We start from the raw sequence: 21,201 nt of genomic DNA on the forward strand, positions 1-21,201 counted from the left end.
TTTGCTGTTTATTCATGTTCCCGTGAAGCAACATTAAAAATCAAATAACAAATAACAATAACTGTGAAAATCATGGCTTCTCAAACAGTGCCCTTGTCTGAGTCTGAAAAAGCTGACACATCGAGGTGTTTGTCTAAAAATAAAAGCATTACTGTCACCTTCAGACTAGAATGCCTGTTAATGGGATTTCACCACAATGCGCGCTTCACAGACATTTTTAAACCGCACTTTTCTGATTAATAGTCCCTTCCTCAAGCCTCCTCCAGTTTCACATAATTGCCAGCCTTTCAAGCGTGCATCTATAATTTCATACACTTTCATCTCTCACCTATTAACTGCAGTGGAGTGGGCCAGCCGCAACACAGATAAGGTTGCACCCACTGGTTTAATTACCATCAAGCTATTTTCTGTTCTAGTGTTCACGAGTGCTCTTACAGGTCATGAAATTACAGTAGCCGGCACACCCAGCTGCACGCTCACCGCAAATTAAGTCACGCGATTTAATTACACAGACAAAAGGAAATTAACACAGATAAGTAAATTTTCTCATACAGTCGGGTCATTAATATGCAACAGTCACCTCAAGGCAGTAAACAAGCATCATGTTTACTATCACATCAGACACAAGCACAGAGACACGTTATAGACTGTCTTTGTGTGACATATGCTTCATAATGCAGATACTGTTGATCTGTTGTTTCATGTGTACTTGCAAATTTTTCATGAAAAGGCCATTTTACAAATTTAGGTTTTTTTAAATTTGGAGAAAATATGTCATCAAATAGTTGGTGCAATACTTTAATATGATTCCATATTTTGGAATTGTTCCAGTAAATTCAAAGAGCTTTACCTGATATATAAAAGGCTTCACGACAAATTCAAGGCAACTTAAGACGATGTAAAAAAGAAATGGATCATTTAGAAGATACATAAATAAATAATAAGGTTGGGAAGAGACAGGGGATTCATCCCAGATGATCTGAATAATTTGCAATATATTGCACATATTGATATATCTCACATATTTTTATAATATTTCTTTTGGTTTATTCCTTATATTTTTTATTTTATTACAGTATATAGTTATTGTCACATAGTGCTTGCCTCTTATTTTGCTTGATCTTTCCCCCTATTTTCTCCTGAATGTTTCTTTTCCACCTCACACCAAAACATATTCCTTGAATTTTGAAAACCGACGTGAATCTGAGTCTGGATGGTTCATAACTAACAGTAGATCAGAAATTCTTTCGGATAACTCTTAAATCATACTTAGTATCATTTTTCCACAACGAGAAAAAAAAATCTTTCAGCTCATCAGTCACTTTTTCATTGACGCCGCATTTGGCCGTGAAGCCTCACTGTCATCATCGGCCTTGGTTACAGCAGCAGGCAACCGAAAAATCGTTCTGATAAAACCACTGTACATATTCCTAATCTTGAACAATAGATAATCAAAGTAAGGATCTCAACACGACTCAGAATAAATCCTTATGTTTTTGTGTATCTGCTTGATATCTAAACGTTTGTGAACATGTTTGTCATCTCAAAATGATCATTTATTCGTGTTGTGTTTAAACTGTTGTGTCTGTCATGTTGATGTGAAGACCTTCTAGTGGCCCAAAAACGATCAGTGAGGCTTTAAAGAGTTTTCATTATATTACTAAATGGTTGTAAATATGCTTTAAAAAAAATCTGAACAAGGTTCATTAAGAGCTCTATTTCAGCCCAATTACCACATTACATTCAGACTCATTCATCAATATATGAAGACACAAAAGGTGTGTTCATCTCCGCTCGGGGGGAAACTTGTCTCATTCAATCTTTCTGTCATTTCCCGCAGTGCTTCCCCTCGCCTACTGACACGACAGACTGGCAGCGCTGTTGTGTTTGCATATCCTCCGACAGCGAACAATCTGGCCTTGAAAAAGGTAGTTTGAAATCTGACAGAGGAGCAAGTCTCCTCGGGGCAAATACAAGGATAGAAATGGCAGTTTGCATGTTTGTCTCGTTGCTTTAAATGTTCCGAGCCACAGGCAGACATCCAGCGAGCTTGTGGGTCTGCCGCTCCCGTTCACAGGGCCCACAGCTGTGCAGGGTAATGAGGGATAGCACGCCACACAGGACGGTAGGAAGCAGCTTGTTAGCATAGCCCTCTGCCAGAGAAGGTGTTACCGAGATTCTGTTGCAATTTAATTGGATGATCCTGTCAGCATGTTTGTCTCCATGGGACAAGATGTCAGTGACTCTCAGGCTTCTCTATAGACAACATAGTGCCATCCACAAATTAACCAAGCGGGCATGAATAACTTTGCTGCCAAATTGGATAATGTTGCTCCCATTTTTATTTCTGACACATTTTGCCCGTTGGATATCACCAAGATCTCTGTGAGAGCTGTCCTCTAATTAAATACAAGGGTAAATAAGAGATTTCATCACCTATCTCTCATGTTGCACGTGTCGAACTGAAGCTCGTGGTAATTTCCCAGCAAACCTTGCTGCACATGACTGAGATTTGTTGGCTGGCCGTTGAGGAACAGGAGCCGCATGCAGCCCTGGAAGGACGGAGTCGGGATCTGGCAGTCGGCCGCGGGGCAGCCTGGATGGAGATAAAACATGATGCAAACTTTAGTTTTACTGTACAGGTAACATTAACCTGGGAGGAAACGGTATGTTACAGTGTCTCTGTTAAAGGTGGGCTTAGCGATTTAGATCAAATACATTTCTTAGTTAGATACACCTCTGATCCAGTACAAGATTTCCATGGAGTCATAAACATTACTATATGCTTATCCTCTTTCCTGGTACAATTATGATTAAAACAAGATTTTCATTCATCCACCCTGACCACTACTGTTTCAGACATTAATAAGTACTGTTAGCAACTTGAAATACCTGTCTGCTACTACCGTCACAGAAGGTGACTCGCTCCTGAACCATCCCTTAGTTATGCTGCTATAGGTCTAGAGTGCTGAGGGAACTCCCATCATGCACTTGTCCTCTTCTTTCATCTCTCTGCTTCAACATTTATTTATTTATTACTACTTTTCACAAACTTTCTGTCTTATAGTCACTCTCTCTTTTTGCATGTATCTCTGACTCCGGAGCTGCAGGATTCAGACAACAATAATTATTATTATATGAATTGTTGCTGCTATCATTAATAACATCTTTACATCCAGAATTATCACTCTTATTGTTTTCATAATGACAACTATATATGGTTGTAACTAGATGTAACACAACCTTTCCTGGCCTCTCTCATCTCTCTTTATCGGAGTTTGGTGCAGCAGCAAGATGTAACGCTTTCTTTTTATTTACATCACATCCACACCAGCGTCGGCTCCTATCACCAAAAGCTCTCGGATCTCGTGGTTTCTCCAAGTTCACATCTCCGTCAGTGTCTCCTATGTGTATGGCTCCTGAGATATGTGCATCCTTTTTGTTTTTAACAGCTCTGTATCTGTGGCATGTAACAAATGTGGTCAACACGACCACTTACTTGCGGTGAATCCTCTGGAGAATATCCTGCTCTTTAGGACACTGTCCAGAGTTTTTACTACAAGGGGCTGGCAGGAGAAACTAAGATAATCTGGGGGGTTGGAGTCTACTTGTTTTAAACTTAAATTCAAATATCCATCTCTTACCTCCCCTTTAAAGAGGAAAATAATAATTTATCTTTTAAGTGTGAGAATCCACAAACCTCCAAAATACAAGTTGCCTCTTGACTCCACTTGTTCCCACAGCTCAGTCATGGAGCACGGCTCTCCATCCACAGTCACGGAGATCCGTAGGTTCCTGGTGTCCAGACTCACTGAGTGCCACAGACCATCACTGACTCGGAGACCTGCAGAGGAACATTTCACGTTTTCAAACAGTGAAGTCAGCGGCAGCACAGAAAGTTATTTGTTGAGGGCCTGGTGGCTGTGAATGAATTCCACCACTGTGCTCTTGTTTCATCTAAATGTGCGACACAGGCAAAGGGGAAGTGTTATGGACGTATTTCATGATATCAGGGCTCCATGCAGCAATGGCCATGGGAGCTTTTGACTTTTGATGATTAATTTCCCCGGTGTTAATGTTTAAGTGAAGATACACACGTTTTGTTACTAATATTTCGATACCTGCCAACGCTGCAGTCAAATCCCCAATTTCTCATCAACACTTTGCCTTTGTACAGATTTTTCTTGGCATCACACACAGTCAGCAGCAGCCGCTTCAAAAATAAGTCAAACAACCCACCCCCCCTTTCTCTGTCACAAATTCATGATGCATATTTTATCATCTAAATTTAGTTGACGTGTAAATAAGTAAGATGACTCTAATATGAGCTTGTCGGTGTTAACTAAATACTGTGGACTTTTCATGGTTTCCACTGATGTAAAACTAAGCCCTGTACTCACCTACTGTAATATACAATTCCACATTTCACATGGGATTACTGCGGCTGTAATTCCTCCTCTCTTTGTTGATTTGGACTTTGAAAACGTATGAGCATGTACCATACGATGCGCTGCATCAACAGTGTATAAAATAGTTTAAACTAGTGCCTCATTGGCCTGCTGCAACATTACAAGGAGGCTTGTATTCTAATCCCTCAGTAATAATTATGATGTATAATATAGTATAAAATAATACTGTTTTCCTGTCTGAAGCTATTTTGCTTTTATGTAGATTTTCTTAATAATTTTAAATGCACCGAAATAACAGATTCCTTTTAAAGTGGACTTTATTTTTTACCAAAAGACTTTGCATCACTGACTTTCAAGGACTACCCATTGACACCTTGTTGCTAATTACATACAAATCCTTGTTGGTTTCTGAAAATTATGTTTCACACAACTCACATTGTTCTTAAGAGACTCTTTCATCTACTTTAACTCAAAATAACACATACAGACAGCTGATGATTAAGATGGTGTGTTCAAGCTTGTATGTTAGTGCAGTGGCAGAATAAATAACATATATTACACAAATTAACAGTCGTCGGTGATGTAAGCATACCCATATGATTACTGTAAGTAAGGAAAACAAATCCAAAATATAAGCGTAGCTAGCGAAATTGTTTCTGTGTCATTCTAACTGTCGAGACAAGAGAAGTATCAGATGAAGGTATGTATCTTATGGGTATCATAGTAGTGAAGTGAAGTAAATTATATTTCTTTAAAATGTCAAACCTGATGACCAAACACCAAATCTTATCCTAAATCAAATTTATTTGACCCCAAGGAACCAAAATCAAGCTGGAAATCCATCCAAAATGGGTAATAATCCAACCCAGTGTCAGCTATAAAACATTTCTTTCAAAATGACACTGACATCCTCACCGAGCTGCAGCGCTCAGGAAAACAACACCATTATTGCGGCGGTGACTTGAAATGACTGAGCCACACCTCTGTTCTGCCCGCGCTGACTGGTCCTAGACTAAATTTGCATCCAAATTGAGCTGAGTGTGCTGCGGCTCGGGAGCCGAGCAGAATGCACCCTGGGAGTGATTTGAGTTAGTCCAAAATGAGACGTGTCCAAGCTCCTGGGAAAAGTTGAGATTTCCACACAGTCCACTGATGCCTGTCGCTTACAGCAGAACCTTTTATCCCGCAAGACTGCGAGTGCCTTGGGCATTTTTCTCCACTCCATTGACTGCTTCACGGAATAAACAGTGTAGCCGCGAGGGACTGCAGGCGAGCATCAGTGGGAATTTCCTCTTCCCCTCTTTCAGCTCATATATATATCATGATCTGCTCGCTATCCTGCTGCTGGCCAAGCTGGGAGTGTCATAGCACTGCCCAGGACGCAAGTGTTCTCTATCATAACGGTGATCTGCATGAGTGTTGCTGCCCCGTCAGGAAGAATAAAAGCTCTGCCTATTCTCATGTGTGAGACGACACCTTTAAGCCCCACTGATGCCTCCAGGAAACACCCATTTCAAGGTTTCCTGCCATGACTGCCGACCTCAAGCTCTTCCAGCACAGACAGGCAGCGTGAGCTCAATGAAACAAAAGCTCATCTTGCTGTTTCCCGTCGTGTGTGTCTCTTTGTTTGAGAAAAAAAAAATGAAGCCTACGGCTGTTGATGCAGACGTTGTTGAGGCCGAACAGACGAAGAAACAGATCAATATTTGTTCCACACTAATGCTCTTGAAGCCTTTATCAAACACTGGTGACTGAGTTTATCCTTAAGAGATTCTACTGTCCACCTGTCGAACTGAACAAGTTTTAAACAAGTAAGAGACATTTCTTATAAAACTGAAAAGCCGGATTAAAACAGCAGGTTAAATATAGAAAATTTGCTGATTTACAGGATCCCAGGATGAGCCCCACGGCTGTTTAACGATTGCTCAAAGACCTCTGCTGCGCTGAGTTTGACTTCGCTATGAGCTGTGTGATACTTTTACACCTTCACGGGAAAGCGGTGAGAAAAAGGGAAAATGCTTTAATCTATAAACCTGATTTACTCTCAATTAAAATCCATAGTTTGAGATTCACAACTTAACTTGGAATTCATTTGCTGCAGCAGTTTTAGGTTATTAATGAGGATAACGATTTTGCAGCTGATACAAAACCTATAATGATGTTTCACAGTAAAGAGGCATCAACAGGTATCTCTTTAAACTTAACGCGACCTCTACCCCTGCACAGCATGCAGTAAAGATTCAGCAGCAGTCAGTCTGGCCCTCTCCGCTCAGCTCTCACTGTTTGTTATGAATCAGCACATCCATCATACGGAAGATTTCCAGCGGCTCCCAGGATCATGCTGCCTTTTTTGCACTAGACCAGCATTATTTCAGTACCCTGGTGTAACGAGGGAATTTACCCCCCACGCCCGTGTTTGATGCGGTGCACTTGCAGAGGACGAGTCTGCGTCTTACACACATTAGCAAGACAAGATCCCAGGGATTATCTCTCGGTGCGTTAAAAATGTTAATGGTCTCCATGGTGGGTGGCTACATTAGCCTCTCCTGAATTTGAAACCCGAGATGCTATCTGCACGCTTGCTCGATAATAATTTCTGCGGCAAGTGTGACCTCCAACAATCCACCCAAGGAGGAAGCAAAACGAGGAATCAGAAGGAAAATCAGAGAGTGAATAAATAGATAAACACCCCAAATTAGTGGAGACGTCGATTCATATCAGAAGCAATGTGAGATTACATCTTCACTCTGCTGAATTAATTTGACGTGAAACTTTCACTTCACACATCATTGCAAACAATAAGCAGACTCCAGGTCATATTTCTCGTGTGCTATACAGCCATAACATCGATAGGCCCCAGAGAAGATAATTCGATGCAGTTTGGGGTAAATAATATGAAAAAAGAATATTTTCCCTGAGCTGCGGTGGTTGTCTTCTTCATCTATATTTCCCTGCAGCTCACCATTTCTTGAAAGTCTGGCTTATCCAGCCAATCATAGTTATCGGAGTTATCTCTGCTAAACAAGCCCATGCGCAGAATTGGATCAAATTTTCTCTCTGTGAAAAATAAACTTTTTATTGAGGACAAAGGTGATAAAAGTAAGTCAGATGAAATTACTGGCGCCACTCAGCGTGCTCGGTTTCCAGATTCTGGATTAGGGTGAGTGACACTGTCTGTCTTTGTCTGCCTCAGTTAAGTGAAGCACATAAAAACAAGCAGCCTGTCGCCCTTTGGGGTCGACATGCTCAAGTAGATGCATCTCAAGTTCTCGTCAACTGAGATTTAAAAAAATGCACATGTATTATCATCTCTGAGGTCAAGTTTAAGGACGTGGTTCCTTTGCTTGCTTTTTTTTTTAAGCAGAAATATGATGTTTTTTCAAATTTAAAAGTTCTGCAAAGTGAAAAAGTCCAAAGCCTGTAGTAAAGTTAGCTCCTCTCCACCGCAGAAGAGCCTGAAGCTCCTGATGATCCTGAAATACCTCGTTATTAGACCGGCCGATGCTTTCATTACAGCGCGATGTCCCATAGCTTCACGATGGCCATTTGCTCTATACAACACAACAAAACAGTAACAAAGCCAAGCTGAGCGAGAGCAGAGGCTGACATTTCCCCCCACACGCTAGAAGCTGTTGACAAAAACAGAATGGTCCAGCTGACCAATCAGAGCAGATTGAGCTTCATCCGGAGCTAACACCAAGTGTTTGAGACAGAGGCTGAAAAGAGGAGCTGCAGTGATGGACAGTTCGAGGACAGTGATGGGTTTTCAGAACATAAACCTCAAAATGAGCACATTATGTTTCCTTTAAATACATGCACACAAAGGAAAGTTAAGATTGAGTGTTCATCGCTTTGAGCTCTATTTAATGTGTTGGATATGTTTCCATTGTAGTTCACATGTATTGATCTTGTACCTATTCTATCAATCAATCAAATCAATCAAATTTAATTTGCATAGCTCATATTCACAAATCACAATTTGTCCCATAGGGCTTTTAAAAGATGTGGAATCCTCTGTCCTTAACCCTCAAGAAGAGTAAGGAAAATCTACAGTGCCCTGGTGTTACCAGGGAATTTACCCCCCACGCCCATGCGGTGCACTTGCAGAGGATGAGTATGCGTTTTACACACATTTGCAGACAAGAACCCAGGGATTATCTCATGGTGCAATTCAAATGTTAATGGTCTCCATGGTGGGTGGCTACATTAGCCTTCTCTTTTCTGGAGCATTGCATTGTGTTTCCTGGACTGTTACCAACATGTGCACGAGTCAAACAAAAGGGTGACTCCGTCACCAAAAAACACACAGTACCAGTAGAGGTACCTTTAAACCGAAATACTCTTTACTGATAAGCAGTGAGACCTCAGTTTTTGAGACATTTCAGTTCCTACATTGTTTCACATTGTTTCGGTTTTCCTCACTCTTTACTTACATGTGCTCACGGTTTCTTTAATCTCACGGTTACTCATCACATTGAGCTAAACTAGTCATCACTGGAGTATAATCCATGTCTCAAATGAAAAAGAAGAAAATGAAATATTGTATGTGTAATATATATAGAAATTACAATTTCACAATTTATAACAGGTATTGTTTATTTTGGATGTTTGTATCATGGTTTCAGCCTGATTTAAAAATCAATTGAACCCCTAATTATTTCATGTAAAAGCATGTATTCACAAAAGTCTATTGAAAAGTTAATGTTAGAATTTGGTGTGTTAATGTTAATGGAGCCATGGACGATCCTTTTTCATGTCATGTTTTAGCATATGTGTGTGTACGCTGTGCACTGACCTGTGGAGACCTCTGACTTCTGTTGTCCTGAGCTGTGGAGGGTCAGACGCAGTTGGGTGTTGCTGATCTGCAGCTCCAGTCTCTGGGGCTCCGGGTTCAATGGCACAGACAGCAGCAGCCCATCTGGGTTCCACGTCCTGAACTGGAAGCGAACAGAGAAGCCTCCCGTGGCAGATGCTGCTGATGGAAGCGACAGGAAGCTGCTGCCGGAGCTCAGAAAGGTGCAAGCCACCAGCTGGGGCTGCGAGCAGGAGAAGGTCACATTGCCCTGGAGGATGACAAAGCCAAGGACACAGATTTGCATGTATCTTCAGCTATGTTTGGGAAAGCTGGTCTCATGTGAAATTCATTTTGATGTGTTTCAAAATAAATGTCATATGCACCAAAAGGGGCCAGATGGTTAAAGAGCCACGAGCAAAACCTTAACCTAACCTCAGCCAGGATCATTAAGTGACATCTATTACCGGTTATACCAAATTATCTGTCATAAATTATTATAAGTAATCAGCAGAAGCAATTAGAAGCCTACTAATAAAATCAAGCCATTAATTCATGATAATAATGCAGCTGCAAAATTTCATAGTGTTTAATATGTCACAGATTCAGTAAAAACTTACTTTGCAGGTGATTAAAGGAATAGGTTGACATTTAATTAAGCTTATTTGTTTTTTACTGAGACGATCGATACCACACTCACTCTACCTGCAACTCTAAAGCTCAGTAATCAACACATCACATCTCCTGCGTTAAGTCTCCTCAACATGGTGCATCGTGCTGGAACTTTCTGTCCCTGGTTGGTTGGGTCCGTAGCCCCGCCGAAAGTCACAAACTTGTCATTCTCACTCTTCAGTTTTAATACAGATCTTTTGTGAGCTTGGCAGACTTTTAAGCTTTTTGTAAACACAGGCCAGCTGGTTGAATTCAGTCCTTATATTCAGATTAAGTTAACTTGTTGCTGCCTCTAACTTCAGACTTTACATAAAGACAAGAGAGTCTTGGGATGAAAATTAGTGCTGTGTATTTAATCAAATTAATGACAATATAATTAAATCGCCAAAAGAAAATCATCTTACTCTTGTTTATTGTTAATGGCCCTAGGATGGGCAGGGTCTCCATGGACCAAACTACCCTAATCCAAACAGACAAATTTAGAATGGACACTGGTTAAGAACTAATTCATTAAGAATAGCATATTACATATAAATATAAATAACTTGTTAATCTTGTTGTTGTCACCTAGAAATTAAGACAAACCTAATCCATTTGACTCAGAGGCCATGTAAACAAAAGCAGAAATGCTGAAATGGATTGGGTGCGCTGAGAATCCGTGGATCTATCGAAGTTTGTTCACTCCAAACCGATACCGTGAAGCAGCCTAACATAAAAAAAACATTTCAGTTTAACTCTGTGCATTGCAGAGGTTATGTTAGGTGCGTTCAAACTTAAGACTGGTCATGTCTGTCGAGGTCAGAGTCCTATCAGTCCCGACGCCTGCAGGGCAGCACAGAGCAATCACAGCTCTTTGACTCTCAATGTGATTCCTCTATCAACCTCAGGGAGATTGTCCCATTGAAATTCCATTACAGCTTCCATCTTGACGCTCTCCCTCTCCACCTCCCTGCCTCTGTTGTCAGTAAAGGCTTTTTAACACGGCAATCAGACATTAAATGGAGGGGGTGTCTCAGATGAGATGTGGCTTGTGGCTCTTTGGCCGACCGTTCTGATTTGTGTGGGAGGTCGAGTCTCTAAATGATCCACTCACACACTTGGACTTAATGAAAGTGTAGTTAAGATTGCAGTGGATGTAATGATTGTTTTCAAGTTATACCTTCTTACCGATTTCTGACCGGAATTTTTTAAATCAGACAAATCAAGTATAATCAAATCTCAAATAGAAAACAACAAAGAGAACTTTAAAGCTTTTACTGTGAAGTTGGATGGTTTGTTAGATGAAAATAACATTATAACTGTAAAAATGGATCAACCAAGATATTCATGGTTCCATGATGATTCTGAAAACTCTGGTGATGTCCTGACATTAGTCATGTCCTCCTCCCCACCAAGAATAGATTACACTGTCTTCGGCGATCCTGAGTTTTCGTGTAGCGCCATCATCAGGCCAACAGTTTTTCTTTTGTAAAGGTCAAATTCCTATCGACTGCTTTTAAAGATGGATGACATGACAGCTCCCCAAAAGTGAAGCCATAGCTTCTTGATGACCCCCTGGTGGCTGCACTGTAGGTTATAATCCCAACGTCCTCCATATTAGCAGATTGAACATTTGCCAAAACAAAAAAGTCAAAAGTGCACGTTAAATTATTTTAGGTAGATCTAATCCCACTGTTAGTACTTAGTTTATTGATGCTGTGAAAACGCAGTGAAATTACATGATTGACAGCTGAAACTTGGCGGGACCTTGATATTACAGCTTGGACACCTGACCACTACTGTGCAGATTCTCCACAAGACAACACCAGCACGAGACAGCAGCACCCGTCTCAACAATATTTTGGCTTTACTTCTGTTCAGGCAGTGGATGTGTCATCCATCTTAATTTACATCCTGATCTGAACTTCGTGTTTATCACAAATTGGCAAACACTAGCATGCTAATTCCCTTAGATCTATCACACATAAAAACATCACTTTGTTGCCAACTTTCTCACCCTTTCTGTTACCGTCCCTTTCTCTTGAAATATAGATCATTTAATTTTCCCTTGTGCAAAGATGTTCTGGCATAAGATTGAAAAATTGTGTCTGGGAAACCATTTGGAAGGACTCATGTCTACAGAGGAAGCTGAAGATCCTGATCTGGTAAATAGAGCTTCCACAGATGTATGTTCTCACAGATGTATCTGCACATATGTCACAGTAAATTGAAAAAGAAATGCTATCTAGAAAGGCTAAATATATGTTATAACCCCGACGTTTATTCTTAAACTGTAAAATATCTAATCTCTAGTTAATCAAATGGATGTTTTTCGATTAGTTATTTATTTAAAAAAAAATAATATTGGTTATATTCTTATCAGATTTTGAAAAACCCAAATAGTATTGTCAGTATCAGCCTGCAAAATCAAGTAGACGTCTGGCTCTTAAGCCTGAGCATTTCAACATCCATCTTCAAAAGGAAGATCTAATGAATTTCGCAGTATAGAGTATGTGCACTGAATACAGATGTTCGAGCAGCTGACTCACTCTGATACAAGCAGACACTCTGAAAGTCCATCAAACTTACCACACTGTGTATCTGTGGCTTGCGTCTCTTTGCCAGGTCTATGATATTGATCCCGTTGTAGTAAAGGTTTTCCATGCAGCCGTGGAAGTTCTTCCTCAGAAAGGTGCCGGGTTTACCAGGCAGCGGGATGCCCCCAAAACTCAGCTGTACGGTGACAATGAAACACAAGAGGTAAACCACTTATCCCTAGATACAGGAATCGATCCAACACAAACAGGTACAAACATGCATATTCATGTCTGCTATGTTTATAGAAATATTTGCCATTTCCTTTCTGTTCTGCATTTTACCGTGGAACCATCATCAGGCAGTGTAGACGCATGCCTCAAAATACATGAAGCCCACACACTTATTCTCACCAGTTTCTGCATAAACAGCTGAGCCAGTGATTCAGCAAGTGAGAAAACAACACCCACTCACTGAATCCAAACACTGTACACTCTACAGTGATTACATGAACACAGTATGTGAGCCTCTGGTTTGCAGCTTTTCATGGCTTGATGTTTGTCCTTTGTCAAACAAAAGCGAATATTGATGCTGCAGCAGTTTTTATTTTTTATAGCGTGGCAGTACCCATGTGCAGAAAGTATAATCCATAAACATTTTCTTCTTTGTTTTTGATTTTGCTGGAGGGACTTGGATGGCCTGCACAGAACCTTGACTCCAGCCCTATCTAATGCCTCTGGGGTGAACTGGAACACCAGCTGTGAGCCAGGCCTTATCGCCCATCATCAGTGCCCACCCTCACTAATGCTCTTGTGGCTGAATGGAAGCAAATCCCCTCAGCAAGGTTCCAAAATATTTCTGAAAGCCTTCCCAGAAGAGTGGAGGCTGTTATCGCAGCATAAGAATGGCCACGGTTCTGGTATGACATTATTTTGTCATTGCTTGGGTTTGGGCTGTCCTCACACTTTTAGTCATGGCCAGGAGTAGCATGTTTGCTGTATTTCAACACTTCATCTTTAAAAGTGATATCTTTAGGAATTTATGCTTGTTAAAACCCCAGCACCTTAGAAGGTCAATTATCGTATTTTTCAACCTAGGTCTTGTGTTTATAAATGTGGGAGTTTAAATTAAAGATACTTTTGAAATTGGTTCAGTAATCCTTGTGGATTACAACGCGATCGTACAGGGCTACTGCGACAGTCTATAAAATGTCCACAAAAAGTGCAGTGATACTTTCGGCAGAGGCGATATAATATGAAGAACCATTCATTACACACTCACATTTATATACAAAGGACCCATTTTGAAGCATATCAGAATACCCCTTAAATTACTGTTGCTAGGCCTGTCAAATCTAACAATAATTTTTACTCAATGGTTTTAGCAGGATAAATTCGACTTGTTATTTTTTTTTCAGATTAAGCTAATTAACCCAAAACTTTGTCTTAAGGTTATCTAGCTAACTTAATCAATCAAACTCTTTATACACAGAAAATTGCTGTCAGAATTCCTTTTACACTTCTCCATCTTATTGATCCTATAAATCAAAGCTTTCTATCCTCCTCCAGAACCCCCTCTGATTTGTGGTGTTCTCCAAGGCTCCCCAGCTGGTCCCTTATTGCTCTGCACATAAAATTGTTGAATTCCTCAAAACCTTCTTCAGCTAAATGAAAAGAAAGCGGAACTAATTCCTTATTTTAGAGAACCATTTGTGAGCCCTTTCTGCAAATATCAAACCTGCAGCTGGAAACATTGGTGTGATATTTGACAGTGACCTTTCATTTGCAAAACAAATCACAACCGATAAAAATCATGTTTTTATGGGTTAAGGAGCAGCTCAAAGATCAGGTCTTTTCTCTCTCGGCCTGATCTTGAGAAGGTCATCCATGCTCCTATTAAATCTCAGATAGATCATTGAAATTCTTTGTACTCACAGGTTGATGCAGAAAGCTATCTAATGCTTTAAGACTCAAAGACAAGATCACATCAACCCTGGTTTAGTCTTTCTTCAACATTTACCAGTATGTTTAAGCACTTATCTCAAGTTTTTACCTTTAAAGAAAGTTATGATTGAGTTCCCAGTGACATTACTGCATTATAAAAAATATTCATTATTATTATAGTTTTCATAATTTCTGTTCAGAGCTTGATGATGGTTGTCTGGCCTCCACTGAATACATTTATGAAGTGGTAAAATCACTCTAACCTACCTTCAATTTACATAATTGCCTCAGCTCATGGACTCACCTCATAGTCAACCTCCAGCGAGTGTCCTTCTCCTTTGGTTTGGAAGTGCTGTGTGTGGGAATCCACTGTGAGGTTAACCTGCTTGTTGAAGCGCTCGATGTGAACAGAGTGCCAGTGCTGGTCGTCCAACAGACTGCCCACAGTGACAGCCACACGGCCGCTGCTGAATCTCAGCCGGCTGTCATCTGGGGAGGAACACAAAGGGAAGAGCTCAACACAGTGAGCAGCTTTACATTTTCCCACAGTGGAGACAGGCGGAGTTCAGACGTAGTGCGAAGGCAAAACAAACACATCTGTACACAGAATTATGCCCTTTCTGTTCTTCAGATGACGTTTACTAGGCTACCAATACAAATACGGGATGAAGGTAGCTATACAACTTGAATAGTTATTACCTCCTCCGAGGGGGTTACGTTTTTCACCCGTGTCAGTGAGCGATTGTTGGTCGGTAGGTTTGTTTGTTAACAGGATTTTGCAAAAAAGAAACCAGATTTCCCCTATACTTGGTGGAAAGATGGGACAAGGGCCAAGAGAGAAATTGTTATATTTTGGTGTGGATACAGACAAAGGGGCAGATCCAGGACACCACTTTCTTTAAATTAGAGGATACGCTGCTTTTTACATTTTGACTGATTGTGCTAAATATAAAGCTTGGATCTTAGACTGATATTTGTGATGGTGTGCAATTTGGTGCAGATAAAGATCTGGGTCTGGCAGATTTAAATGTTCTTTTATAAGGGACCTATCAGACCTTGTGCGCCACTGAATGCCATTCTAATTTGGACAATGGATTACTGGCTGAATCATTTTTTATCAAGTAATGATGGACTAACTTACTGTTTATATCCTTTATCAACTAAAATTGTCAAACATCTTCTGGTTTAAGGTTTTACATTTGGCAATTTTACCAGTGTCTGATAAAATAATAGTATTGTTGAATCTTTTTTTATACACATTCATCCTTTTCATTTGCTTTACCATCATTTTAACGTTTTAATTTGTAACTGTGCTTTTTGATTTTAAATTGATTTCCTTTGATTTCGTCTCTGTTTAAATGTTCCTGTACAGCAGCTTTAATCTACCTCTGTTTTTGAAATGGGCTTTTGGGGGGGGATTTTTCAAATTTATGTTGTGAAGATACCAGGTGAAAGTAGGGCCAGATATGCCAATGACAACCATCACTCAACCACGAAAAAGAGCATCTGCAATGTTCATATTGTAAAGGCTTCTCAATATTGCAGCGATTCCAAAGTCACCATGAGAACATTGACATTTAAGAAAAAATTCCTCTGTAAGCAAAACATTTGCGGGGAAAGGTTTGTGACGCATCGTTCACCTAAGTTGAGGTAGAGGTCCAGTCTTCCTCGGTGAAGCTCCAGGGTGATGTAATCTCCTCTCTGCCCCTCTCCGTGCAGCAACACGCCCTCGGCCTGGTGGCTCTTGAATCGAAGAGAGATCACGTCCTTCACCGTTGACATGGACTTCTGGTTAAACCGATAGAGCAGCGAGCTTCTGCCATCGAATTCTGCCACATAAGACTCTAAATGAAGGATGAGAGTGATCCTTAAATTAGTGTTTTATTCTGTTAAAACTTACAATATGAAAAATGTGCTACTTGGTTGTGAAGAGATGAAGTGACATTTTTTTAAATCACTGCCAAAGTGAACTGAGCAGGCGTCCTAAATGTGCAACATGTTAAGTTTAGAATTTGGAACATAAGAGGTGGAAAAACAAAGTGTAATAAGGTGGCTGTGGCAGCATACACGTAAGTTAATACAAAAACAACCTGGAGCAATGCATTGCTTAAATAGAACGAATTGTAACTTTTTTCTATATAGTGAGGATATCATGTTGCACACATAAACACACGCACACACATACAAACACACACACACACACACACAAACACACACACACACACACAAACACACACACACACACCCACACACACACACACACACACACACACAAAGATACAGGGGTAGCCGCATAATGCAAAAAAAAATCAAGAAGGTTAAATGTGAATTGCTTCTTCAGCCATTTCATTTACAGCTTAATGCCTTCTGCTAGCTTTCTGTTCCTTAATGCAAAGAGCTGAGAAATTCCCTCAAAAGCACCAGGATAATCTGCTTGGTACCAACAATGATTTTGCTGGAAATATATTTAAGTAACACACAGTGACCGTCTGCATAAACTGTCCACGGCGGCTTCAATAGGCCGCTGTCCTTGGTAGCGTTAACGTTGGCTCCATTCCACTTACAGTAGGTTGGCCGGTTCCAGGGCTGTGTGCACGCTCACTCACTGACATGTCTTACCTTCACACCTAATAAAGTGCAGCAATCGATATACCTGTGCTTTGCCTGCCATTTTGACAAGTCGAGAAATGACCGCCATAAAAAGTGTCTGTAGGAGCTAACTGCACAGACCGCACGGGTTTATCAGTTCCCACACAGTCTGTCACGACTCGTGCAATTCTGTTAATCACTGTTCGAGTGTGGTCCGGCTCTGCGTCGTCCCGCTGCAGTGGGAGTGACAGCCGGGCTGTTGCAGCAATATAAATGAATATGGAGTATTTTACACAGTGATGAGGACTTTTCTGCACACAAATAGTTTTTGCTCTACCTATAAAATCTACGACCGCTCTCCATCATATAGTCCAGGGAGAGATCAGGTAATAGTATGGAGCATTTTCACTGTCACCTCTAGCTTCACAAGAGACATGTTTTGAGTACTAAATAGTCTTTAATGCAGCAGAATGAGTTGCACATAAATTGTACCTCCCTGTGTCTCTGTCTCTCACTGTCTATTTTGGCAGATAAGTATTTCCAGTCGCTGGCGTCGATCATTGGTTTTATTGTAATTCGGATTTTCAGTCGACGCAGGCAGACGAGTGAATCCAAAAATACCCAGAACAAAAGGAGGAGTATATGAGGCCACATTAGTTTTATACCTGCTTATCCAACATTAATACCCTTCAGTGTGTGGAGGTTGGTCGTCATAAAACTCTCTCTGTGGGATATTCTGAGGGTGTTTCACAGCGAACTGACCGGCTCATCTAGTTAGTGCCGCTTCATAACACGTGGGAGAGGCGTATAAGTGATTCCCCATTACATGCATTTGTATTGAGGCAGTTCAGGTTATTAATTTCACTGTGTGCGTGAATCACTTTTTCCTTTCGCTCTGCACGCAGAGCTTCGGCCTGATTTAGTTTCTCATCATAATGACGAGCACAGATATAGACATTTCTTACATAAAATATTGTAGGACACTTATTACAAAAATCGCGATAATCATAACAATTTTAATGTCAGAATTTAAACAGAATTACAACTTTATTTACTGCTGGTTAGCCAGGCATTAACGGCAACACACAGGAGTAGCATAATGAAAACAGGGCTCTGCTTCTGGAGTCAGATATAGTTATTTCCGTATACTTTTTATATGTATACTGAAATACTTTAAACTTAATGCTAGTATTATTATTTAAATGTCTGATTCAAATTAAGAGAGAATAGCAGATTAGTTGAAATTATCTATCTATCCTGAATAAAATTGCTGAATTGATTATGCTGTTACCTCATTCGATTTTGTAGAATAACAAATCTGTATATAAAAACTAGTATTTTTCATTTACAGGTAAAAACTACTGGGGAATAAATTAAGAATCAGCTAATTATTGATTTACCTAGCATGCTAGCTTCCATGTGGAAGTTGTTATCTTAACTCCAAATGATATTTGTGAGCTGTTGGTTTAAGCTTGGAAAGTGGTCTATGTTTTTAAGTGGTTAAGTCATTAGAACACCACTGCTAGGCAAAAATGAATATTTTGAATAACAAATACGTTTAGTTTTCAATCAAGCCAGTTAAAAAACTGTTTATTAAACGTTTATATTACATAATATTTTCTTTAGAGAAGTTAGTGAAATACATGTGATTACTGAGTTTTGCTGAGTTTTGCCCTTGCGGATCATCATTGTTCTCTCTTGAAACCCACACACCAGTGGTGTCTACATGCGTCAACACAGTCTCATCCAGAAAAGCAATTTCCACATTTCTTCCCAGCTTTGACACTTCCTGTCTTCTTTACTTGTGTCTGTGAGGCATCTTTGATGTTCTAACATGTTTCAAATTGCATCCGCTGACACCAGCTGAAGCTGTTACCACTGGACTTCATGAGGAGACTCTTACTCACAGTCACTCCTTTGTCTTTTTTTTGTGTCCGTTATGTGGGTCACCTTTCTCTGCCATGGCAGAGCAATGACTCCATGATGAGGCCTACATAGGGTCTAAAAGCAAGATATCCTGATTTAAGCCCCTTAAAATCACTTTACATTCATTTCCATATATTTCTATATCCTACTCAGTTTATTACTAAATATGTTCATAATGCATGTGTGACCCCTCAAAAACGAGACCATAAAAACTTCTAGTGTCTTGTTCATATGTCGCACAAGCAAAACCTTGGCTTCGTCAGCTTATACATTTATAAAACAGTCATTATCTGTTTTTGTCAGTGACAACTTAAATCAAAGATGGTTCCTTTTCTCAAACTTTTAATTAGGGTTAATTTAATCTGCACAATCTGCGGCAGATTAAATAGTAGTAGCTCGTTTTAGCGGCTGGTGTGACTATGGGTCAGCACTACAGCTTTACACCTTGCAACAATGTGTGAGACTTCAAGGTTGAAATAATTAGTTATTTTAGAAAACTATATATACTGTATATGCACAGAAGGGCCAGAAAAAATGACATTCATGAAAATATATTTCAAAATTGCAAATGTCAATTAACAGACTTCGAGCATAAACTGTAGCAGGAACTCCCTATGTTCTAATTAATTAAGCTTGTGCAAGAATTAAAACTGAGCCTGCATTTTTCTGTGTTTCTGTAGTTCCTCCACATCAGGCTGTATTTTTCAGCAACATTTAGCTGCACACACTGCTGGGTTTATTTGTTTTAGGTATAAAATAACAGGTTATCTGCAATCTAAACCTCATAAAAAACTGTCACACTTACAGTATTTTAAGAAAACCTGAAAACTGACAGAGTGAAGAGAAATGGGGAAACTGTTTGTTGAGTGCATATAAAATGATATCTACCCTGAAAAAGACACGCTGAATCGAATTACCTAAGCATTTCGATCACAACCGAAACCCTTAACAAGAGCGTCACCAGATGTTTCTGCATTTGTCTGGAGCCGATGTCGAGATGCATTTCATTTACAGTTTTATTCTGGGAGTGTGAGTGTGAGGAGATCCCCGTGCATGTGAGGTGCTCACGCCTGCTGTCTTTTGATTCATCATTTTCACTGCTGGTCTGCAGCACCAAACAGCATGTTAAAAGCAGGTGTCGAGGAAATGGTTCTCATCGCTCTCGATCAGGAGAGCAGAGCAGAGCTGGAGGTACAGTGTAAATGAACAAATCCTTCTAGGTGGTGTAATTACAGAGGTCTGATGTATAGACTGAGTGCATTCTTGGTGTGGTGTTAATAGCAGAGTGTCTGCGACTCACTGTAGGAGCAGCCGTACACCTCCACTCTGAGGCCCATCCAACCGCTGGGGTTCCAGTCGAGAGGGACGAAGCGCAGGAAACGCGCTCTCACAGGGTGGGACAGCTTGTTCTGGACAACGGCCTCTGAATTCACATTCCCGACAAACCTCTGCAGAGAGATGGAGAGAGAGATAGTAATGACAGCATAAGACTGATCGACAGCCAATGATTCGCACGATTTTCACCAGCGAATCCCTGAAATCAAGCAGCATAAAAACGAAATCCTTGAATAGCACAGGAAACAATAAAGTGCTGACAAGGCTGACTCAAGGGCAGCGTCTTCCTCCTATCCTTGAACATACTATATAATGTAAAGTGATAAGAATCATCATGTGGTGTAGAAATATGAGACTCTCTGCTCAAACAGGTCAATGTGAGACCGAGGAAAAATGACCACTGAGGAAGCCGGGGGGCAAAATAAGAGCTCTCGTGTTGTGTTTTCTCCCTGCAGAGCTAAAAACACAAAAACCTCTGAGTGCTTGTGAGATGTCATTCTTCTTTCTTCTCTTCAACCCCTCCTTTACTTTCAGTCTTCACGGAATAACACCAGGGGACATGAATAGAGAAACAGAGAGCGGATGACAGATGGACACAGAAACAGAGACAAGCAACCTCTGCTGAATGACTGATTACCATCCTCCTCATAACGGATTCTAGGCAGGTGACATATCAGATCAATAGGTACTCGTACTATAAAGAAAAAAGAAGATACATCATTGACAGTAGAGCTGCAGGCTTTACTGAATACTTCAGCAGAGTCAGAGAAGCCCAATATTTCAGCTCTCCACAACAACGGAAACAAAATGACTGGCAGCACAAATGACCACACGATGCTTGCGGAGCGCTGCAAAGCAGAGGCATCATTAGATACACCAGGATGCTGCTTCTTGGCTGATAATCAAGGTAACAGTGCGACTGTTAAAGGCTGTTATTATGATTTATGCCACCACTTTTCCATTTTGAGCCATTTACCGAGCGGGGCCTGCTGGCTAGGGTCTTAAAACATGTACGAGCAAG

The 21,201-nt window shown here is 40.5% G+C and overlaps 1 protein-coding gene across 1 annotated transcript in view; it reads right to left on the minus strand.

The window, feature by feature from the left end:
* The window catches only part of cntnap5a (contactin associated protein family member 5a), a 94,227-nt gene that overhangs the window by 40,244 nt on the left and 32,782 nt on the right, over positions 1–21,201 (minus strand). Inside the window, exons 4-10 of the mRNA XM_053439836.1 lie at positions 20,146–20,293; positions 15,971–16,174; positions 14,635–14,819; positions 12,442–12,585; positions 9,205–9,472; positions 3,701–3,844; positions 2,437–2,596 (exon numbers count right to left, since the gene is read on the minus strand). Coding sequence (XP_053295811.1) covers positions 2,437–2,596; positions 3,701–3,844; positions 9,205–9,472; positions 12,442–12,585; positions 14,635–14,819; positions 15,971–16,174; positions 20,146–20,293 — 1,253 coding nt within the window. The remainder of the gene's footprint in view (positions 1–2,436; positions 2,597–3,700; positions 3,845–9,204; positions 9,473–12,441; positions 12,586–14,634; positions 14,820–15,970; positions 16,175–20,145; positions 20,294–21,201) is intronic.

The sequence above is a fragment of the Pleuronectes platessa genome, chromosome 14, assembly GCF_947347685.1.
Source record: "Pleuronectes platessa chromosome 14, fPlePla1.1, whole genome shotgun sequence".
NCBI lineage: Eukaryota > Metazoa > Chordata > Actinopteri > Pleuronectiformes > Pleuronectidae > Pleuronectes > Pleuronectes platessa.